The sequence below is a fragment of the Puma concolor genome, chromosome B4 (assembly GCF_028749965.1).
Source record: "Puma concolor isolate L17-30 chromosome B4, mPumCon1.1.hap2, whole genome shotgun sequence".
Taxonomy (NCBI): domain Eukaryota; kingdom Metazoa; phylum Chordata; class Mammalia; order Carnivora; family Felidae; genus Puma; species Puma concolor.
In genome coordinates this window covers 127,912,954-127,921,960 of record NC_141673.1, presented here as the reverse complement: position 1 = coordinate 127,921,960, position 9,007 = coordinate 127,912,954, and the positions used below count along the sequence as shown (strand labels likewise).

At 40.8% G+C, this 9,007-nt stretch overlaps 1 protein-coding gene across 3 annotated transcripts in view; it reads right to left on the bottom strand.

The window, feature by feature from the left end:
- Nucleotides 1–5,683: 5,683 nt before the first annotated feature.
- RSU1 (Ras suppressor protein 1) overlaps nt 5,684–9,007 on the bottom strand; it is a 203,399-nt gene continuing 200,075 nt past the window's right edge. For all 3 annotated transcript variants that reach the window (XM_025930696.2, XM_025930694.2, XM_025930695.2), the window contains one exon: nt 5,684–6,260. In XM_025930696.2, the coding sequence (XP_025786481.1) occupies nt 6,175–6,260 (86 nt within the window). In that variant the 3' untranslated portion in view covers nt 5,684–6,174. The remainder of the gene's footprint in view (nt 6,261–9,007) is intronic.

Sequence of the window (9,007 nt, the reverse complement as noted above, 5' to 3'; positions counted from 1 at the left end):
ACATAACAATAAATACCCATCTTGAAAAAAATCTCAAAGAAAGCACCCAACTCTATACCTCAGGGAACCAGAAAAACAAGAACTGAGCCCAAATTTAGCAGAAGGAAGTAAATAATAAATATCAGAGCAGAAATAAATGAAACACAGAGCAGGAGTGCAATTGAAACGATTGACAAACTTACAGTTAAAAAACAAACCAGAGTTGATGCTGTGAAAAGATAAGTTTGGCAAACCGTTAGCTAGACCAAGGAAAAAAACAAAGTACCCAAATAAGCAAAATTGTAAATGAAAGAGACATTACAACTGATACCACAGAAATACAAAGGTCATAAGGAATTACTATGAACTATATGCCAACCAATTAGACAACTTAGAAGAAATGGAAAAATTCTCAGAAAAATGCAACCTACCAAGACTGAATCAGGAAGAAATAGAAAATCTAAACAGGCCAATTACTAGCAAGGAGATTGAATCAATAATCAAAAATTTCCCAAAGAGAAGTCCAATACCATACTGCTTTGCTGATGAATTTTACCAAACACTTAAACAAGAATTAACATCAAGCCTTCTTAAACTCTTCCAAACACTCAGAGAGGAGTGAGCACTCTTGAACTCATTTTATTAGGCCAGCATTACCCTGAATGATAACAAAGCCAGAAGGGATAGTACGAGAAAACGACAAGTCAATATTTCTAATGAATATGGATAAAAAAATTCTCAATAAAATACTAGCAAACTAAATTCAATAGCACATTAAAAGGTTAATTGATCATGATCAACTGAGATTTCAGTATACGTGCTGCCGAAGCAAGCACAATGATCAACTGAGATTTATCCTTGGGATGCAAGGATGGTTCAGTATACACAAATCAATAAATATGATAAATCATGTTAATACAACAAGACAGAAAAACACATAATCGTCTCAAAAGACACAGAAATAACTTTTGACAAGATTCAACATCCATTCATGATAAAAAAAAAAAAAACACTAAACAAATTAGGTATTAGGTATAGAAAGAACATACTAACAGAATAAAGGGCATATTTTCATGAAAAGCCTACAGGAAGTCCTAGCCAGGGCAATCAGGCAAAATAAATAAAAGACATCAATACTGAAAAGGAAGAAGTAAAACTGGCTTTCTTTGTAAATGACATGATTTTATATATACAAACTCATGAAGACTCAACCAAAACACTGTTAGACCTTATCAATAAATTCACAGAATTTATTGAAATTAACACACAGAATCAGTAGTATTTCTAGACACTAACAACAAATTTTCTGAAAAAAAAAAATAAAGAAATCGATCCCATTTATAATAGCATCAAAAACAATAAAATACTTAGGAATAAAGTTAACTAAGGAGATGAAAATTTTCTACTCTAAAAACTGCAAAACAGTGAAGAAAGAAATCAAAGAAGACACAAATAAATGTAAAGGTATCCCATGTTCATGGACTGAAAGAATTTTTATTGTTAAAATGTCCATACCACCTACAGCCTTCTATATAGATTCAATGTAATCCCCATCAGGATTCCAATGGCATTTTTTACAAAGGTAGAAAAAACAATTGTAAAATATATATAGAATCAGAAAAGACCCCAATAGCCAAAACAATCCTGAGAAAGAACAAAGTGGGAGGCATCACACATCCTGATTTCAAGCTGTATTATAAAGCTACAGTAATTACATAAAACTATAGTAATCAAAACAGTATGGTACTGATATAAAAATAGATACATAGATCAATGGAAAAGAATCAACAGCCCAGAAATAAACCCATGCATGTACGGTTAATGGATATTTGATAAGGGAGCCAAGAACACCCAGTAGAGGAGAGATGCTGTCTTCAGTAAATGGTGCTGGGAAATTGGATATCCACATGTTAAAGAATAAAACTAGACCCCTGACATTAGTCAAAAAGGATTAAAGAGTTAAACGTAAGACAAGAAACTCCTAGAAGGAAACATAGGAAAAAGGCTTCTTGACATGGGCAAAGATTTTTTGGATGGGACACCCCAAGTACAAGAGACAAAATTAAAAATACATGAGTGTAACTACATCAAACCAAAACACTTCTGCACAGCATGAACAACAATCAACAAAATGAAAAGACAACAACATACAGAATGGGAAAAAAATATTGGCAAACTATATATCTGCTAAGAGGTTAATATCCAAAATATATGAAGAACTTATACAACTCAAAAGCAAAAAAATCAAATAGTCCAATTAAAAAATGGGTTCTTCTATTCAAGAGCTTGAATAGACAATTTTCCAAAGAAGATATACAAATGGCCAACAGATGAAAAGGTGCTCAACATCACTAACCTCTAACCAGAGAAACACAAATTGCAATCACAGTTAGATGACATCTCACACTTGTTAAGAATGGATATCACTGAAAAAGGTAGGAGATAACAAACACTGGCCGAATGTGGAGAAAAGGGAAGCCTCGTGCACTGCTGGTGGGAATGTAAGTTGGTGCAGCTACTATGGAAGACAGTATGGAGGTTCCTGAAAAAAATTAAAAATAGAACTATTATATATATTCATCAATTCTGCTTCTGCGAATATATCCAAAGAAAAAGAAAACACTATGTTGAAGAGACATCTACATCCCCTTGTTCACAGCAGCACTATTTTTACAGTGGCCAAGGCAGGGAAGCAAGCTAAGTGTCCAGTGATAGACAAATGAATAGAGAAGATGTGGGGTATATACACAACAGAATATTATTCAGCCATAAAAAAAGAAAATCCTGCAATTTGCAACATGGATGGACCCCGAGGGTGAAATTAGAGAAATATAAACGCTGTGTGATCTCATTTATTTGTGAAATCTAAAAAACGAAAACAAACCAAACCATAGAAAAAGAGGTCATTTGAGGTTACCATGGGATGGGAAATTGGATGAGAATACTCAAAAGGTACAAACTTCCAGCTATATGATCACCGAAGTCCTGGGGATGTAATGTACAACAGAAGGACTTCAGTTAACATTGCTGTATGGTCTATTTGAAAGTTAAGAGAGTAAGTCTTGAACACTCATCACAAGGAGAAAACTTTTTTTTTAATCGATATGAAATGATGGACGTTAAATTATGGTGGTAAACATTTCACAATACGTGCTAGTCAAATCATGACGTTGTGCACTTTAAACTTACACAGTGCTGCATATCGATTCTATCTAAATAAAACTGGGTAATAAAAACTACCTTGTAAGCTGTGGATAAAATGTTAATTAGGGTATCAAGTAACCAAAAAGAGTGTGTGGAAAAACATGTGAAAACCCACGTTAGTGACAAGGAAAAAAAAAAAAACACCCTGAGATTTTATACTATGCTTGAATTCAAATATATGTTATTTTCTGGACTGCTTAAGATATGCATTTCATCTTGAAAACAAATATTTAATATTTTTTGATTACAAAAGTATACATTATCACTATCGAAAATTAAAGTACAGAGTATTTAAAATTAAAAAAAAATAATAGATGATGGGGACTAAAGAGTACAGTTAACATGATGAGCACTGAGCAACGTATAGAATTGTTGGGTCACTCACCTGAAACATAACACTGTATGTTAACTGTACTGGAATTAAAATTAAAAAACTGAATAAAAATAAAAAAAATTTTAAAAACATTTATTTTGAGAAAGTTCATGTGAGAGTGAAGAGGGGAGGGGTGGAGAGAGACAGGGAGAGGGAGAATCCCAAGCAGGCTCTGAACTGTCAGCACAGAGCCCCAGTGTGGGGCTTGATCCCATGAACAGTGAGATCATGACCTGAGCTGAAATCAAGAGTTGGATGCTTAGCTGACTGAGCCACCCAGGTATCCCAAAATACAAAAATGTTTAAAAATAAAATTAAAAAACAATCTTAACCCACCACAGATAACTGATCAACCATAAAATCCTGGTCCATTTCCATTAAATTTTCCTTCATGTACGTATTACAAGCACAATTTCCTTTTTATACGAGGACCATATATATAAGTTTTTAATTTTACTTTTTTACTGAACTGGATAGGACATCTCCCTTTGCCCTTAGATATTGTTCCGTTAAGTTTAATGTCATCAGAAAAGTTTGTCATGTGGATACATGGGGGGTGGGGGTAGGTATTCTTCCATGAGGGGTGGGGCAATGGCTTTACCCCTCATGTCCACTGTGTAAAGAGTTGAAAGGGCAATTTTCAAACACAGCTCTCTGCGCACATCTCTGACAGGGTCCTCAGGATAAATTGACGGAAATAAAAATTCTGGGTCCGAGCACACAATTTTGAGGTTTTGCTACATGCTATCAAAATGCTAGCACCTTCCTGGAGAGAAATTTATATTCCCAACAGCAGGTGCCTAAGAACGTTTCGCTCATGTTACTCCCCACCACTAACTACGGCCTTGAAAAAATATTTGCACATTTCTCATTGTTACACATTTTTATTTTTGGTTTGATTTGTATTTTTTTGATTACCAGTGAGCTTGGACGTTTTTTCATGTTCCTTACAGAGATTTCCTCTCTGTGAATTTATGTGTACTGCCTACATTTCTATTGAGAGTGTTCATCTTTTAAAGAAATTATTCGTAAGAGTATATTGTGATATTTTTACTAATGCCTTGTTGCCACTTCACTTTTAGACAAAAGTCTTTCCAATCCACAACACAGGCATTGTCTTTCCTCCAGCATTATGAGCTAAAAAATCAATTTAAACAATTCAGGCCACGGCAAAGATTGCACCTAGAAAACTTCAGTCAGTCTTAACACCAAACAGGTGAGGACACCTGGGGATTCCTTAGCCCACAGGAATGTTCGATCAAGACCTTTTCCAGAAACAGTGCCTGTGATCCATGGTCTTTCTGATTTAAATGCCACGTCCAACTCCTAAGTAATTCAGGATTCGTTGTTGCCATGTTTTGATTCTGGCCCTTCCTACTTCCTGGCAGTCCTGGTCCTGGGGGTTCCGCTGTGAAAGTGAAGGGAGGGGATACAGAGGTAGAGACGCCCCGATCTGTCTGACAGTGTAATGCCTTCATACTCCTTTTGTTCCAAGGCACTGGTGTTGGCAGGCCTCTTTAGCACAAGGGTCCTGTGCCTGGGTTTATTTTCACTTACATCCACATGACTGTAGGTAAGAACACAGCTGCCTATCACAGATGCTAAACAATCGGTTGTTTAATGACCCTGCTGCGCGGTTTCTACCCCACAAGTGGGGCAGGGGGAGTGCGTGCCCGTTTACACAACCTCGCTGGCACCATCGAAGCCACGCGGAAGAATGCTCTGATGTGAGATTTTCTGCAGTGATGAGAAACATACTTGAGTTTTTCTCCCTCCGTTTCACAACTTTTGTCTACCAGCCACTGGCAGAAGTCACCATTTCTTCAGCTAAGAAATGCTGCTTTCCAAAATCCTTTGGCAGAGTCTCCCAGAGATTTGTTTTTCTGCTCCTTCCTAATTTAGAAACAGTCTTCAAAGGAAACACACACACACACACCCCAACTAACCAACCTAACAAATCCATGTGAGAAGACACCAACTCTGATGTAATTTTGTATTTCTTTCCCACAAAGTTTCAGAGTTTATCATCTACAACCAATACAATCTGGACGGCACAGTTTGAAGGGAGAAGGTAAACAACAATGTGTATACCCCCAGACCATTCTCTATTCAAGGAGCACCATGTGATACAAATTCAAGATTTTATTAAAAATTACTTGTAAGTTAACACAATACCTTGATGGTTAAGGAAAGCTCTTCACAAAGCAAAATAATGAGTTCTGTGAATAAACAGAAGAGCGAACAGTGTTAGTGGTGACATTTAAGTGATCGCATGATTTTTTAATTATTCTTTTGAGAACACGCACCTTAGTGAACATCTATTCAAGGAGCTGAGGTCTGTGCCTCCTCTGGAATTCGCAGTTGAATTAGAGCTTTGTTTCCTGCCTTTGGCAGTGGTAAGGAAACAAATGGAAATGATTTTGAGAACTTATAAAAATCTACCACCTACCAAAAGCATGTTAAGAGGTGAAGTGCTAAGTGCTAGAAGGAGAGAGTGGAAAAGCGACACACACATTGTATTTATTGGTGGCATACAGTAACAGGGAACAGAAGTAATAACAAGGAAGAGGAGTAACGAGAAGTCCAGCCCATGCCAACCCTTTATTTGTTCTTGGCTGTCAGGGGTTTCCGGCTGATCTTTTTCGATTTGTCATTATTTTTCTTCGGCGGTTCTGGGTTCGCCTGCATGTGTCTGCCGTAGAGGCTGAAAAGAGAGAGGAAGAAAGGTGAGATACACCTTGCTAACACAGGAAAAGCTTTTACTCGTAGGGCTTTGGAGAACAGATTATTATTATCCAGGAATATTCAGGAAGCCAGAGAAGACTAAAAGATGCCTTCTGCTGTCTCCGGCTCATACCTTTTATTTAGGAATTTGAAATTCTCTTCCACACGCGTGCACACGCGCGCAGTGCACGATGAGGTCAATTCTGGACAAGTGTCCCGGAATTTCTCGTTCACTGGGCAGAGTGTGACAACACCGAAGGCAGAAGAGATCTGGGGCGGTGAGAACCGGTAATGCTCAGCCCAGCTGTTCCGGAATGAAGCTCTAACGGCTGTGAGCGTTTAAGTCGACAATGACAAAAACTGGGTCGAACTGAAGAGACAGAGTGCCCATTTAGTGAAAAGTGAGCATCACGCCTGGCCGGAAAGCCCAGGGGCTGGATAATGTGACAGAGAGCAATGGTGTCCGAGCCTGCTCAGGCTGCTCACACGTGATTGATGGCAGTGGGACGGCGACCACACATCAATGCCGCGTTAATAAGTACCGTTGATTAAATGTTGACAAAGTACCCGACAATTACAGCGGGTGGCATTCATCCCAGAGCGACGCTAGCCTGTGGCGGCGAGGATTGAACCAAACGGCAGATAATAATTAATCGATAATTTATGAGTGCTTCTGATTAAACAAAATTAAAGCCACCTTAAAATAAATATGGCTCAATCTTAACCCCCCTTATTGATATAATTGTGTCCGAGAGAGAGCCTGGCGTGTGTCTCAGTTCCTCCGGGGAAAGGCAATGCCTGATCTGCCTGTTGTGATGGTCTTGTGCCAACTGAATGGGACGGGATGACACATGGACTGACCTCCCGGCACAAGGTGTCCCTCGTTCTAAAGTCCACTCAAGGCATCGACACCTCTCTTGATGCTCGCACCCTGCCAGGCAAACTGGTGGCTCTTGAGGACGTGGACAGCGTGGCTGGCAGGCCAAGGGATGGACCTAGCACACAGAGCTGGCCAACTAATGGAGCAGTTAGGGCGGGTTGACAGGTGATAGTGTGGTCTATCTTCTCCAGAGGCTTCCGAACGTCTCCCTACAAGTGCTCCAAGCAGGTCCCACTGGCAGTGGCCATGAAAATAGGTCTCTGCTCCCAAAGAGTTCAGAATGCAGGGTCTGGAGCTGGCAGCACGGACCTATGAGCAGCCAGGTCCTGGGAATGTTCTCCAGGTGAAGTGGAGGGGTGGGGGGTGTTAACCACATGCCTGACAGGTAACATTAGAAACTGCAAGCTCGCTTTCAACTTCTGTAGAAATGAGCTTTAAAGACTCTTGCTCCTCTCACGGAGAGGCCCAGTCCTGCTCAGCCTGAGAGCGTGTCCCTACAGGAGAAACACCTCCTTCCCCAGGACAGCTTGTCCTCCGGGAAAATGGATCTTTTTGAAATCCACATGAGCCCCCCTCCAATGCTCCTCACTTTAAAAAGGGCCACGGATGCCCCTGAAGTCTATGTCACGGACATTCAGACGTCCTGGAGCCCAGGAAAGGAACCACTGGTTTCAGCAGAGAGGAAGTTTCTGCCCAGCTGTCCTGCTGTTGCTGCCCCGACCCCATTGATGTCCCTGTCCCAGTTCCTGGGACTTGTGACTACGGACTTACACAGGCAAAGGGGCTCTGTGGAAGCAATTAAGCATCTCGGCGATGGCAAGACTGTCCTCTATTATCTGGGGACCCCCCCCTTCCTTCAGTCCTGCAGCATCTCTCCCACCACATGCATCAAACAGGTTAAAGAAACAGCCACGGTAGACTCATCTATTATATCCCTCAGCTTTAGCAACTGAAATGTACTTTTTCCTCTAACAGCCCTGGCCTAAGCCCTCATCCCAGGATGCGGCTTTCTTTGCGTTAACACAGCAGTGTGGTGTGGGGTGTGCCCGGGAGGCCTCTGCTGTCCAAGCTCTTCTCACCCGGCATATGGCAAAGGTCTGATTCTGGTCTGTGCATTCATAGGTTCCCTCCAGCCTCAAGGATCTCTCCTCTAGTTTGCAAACCCCTACCCCCATAAGGGGGAACAGTATGCATGTTCTTGCTCACAGATAGCATTTAACTTTAAGGCTTACAAAAATCTGCAGAAATAGTTTATGAACTGGGAAACCCGGCAACAGCGACACAAATAAGAGGTCAGAGGAGGGAAAAGAGAATAAAGATCTGATAAGGGCCCCACGTATCAATCACATCCTGAATGAGTAAGAGCCGAAGTGGGCACAGAAGGGTTCCCAGAAGAGGTGGGGGTTTCGCTGGGCCTGACGGTGGTAATCCAGCAAAGTCATTTTAGAAGGGGGTGCAAAAGCTGTTTGGAACTCAGCAAGGCTCCCCTTGTTAGGAAGGAACCGGAATGTTCCAATGTTTCAATGTCTGCCTTTTTATATTCAGACCCCACTGTGCCTGGATCTCCTGGGGCGACACAGCAAGTCCCTACAGAGAGAGCATTCCTGAACTTGACGTTGAAATCCTCCTTTTGCAAGTTATTAGCTGCTGACTTTGGGCAAATGATTAGCATCCTCCCCCCCCATCCCCTCGCTGTGCCTCAGTTTCTTCATCTGTAAAAACAAAACAAAACAAAACAAACGATGCTGCTTTCTTAGCAAGGAGGCTGCACTAGTGAAATAAGCCCAGTACCTGGTATGTCTACCAGAAGCAGTCAGTGGATGCTTCCTGAGACACAGGACTGATGT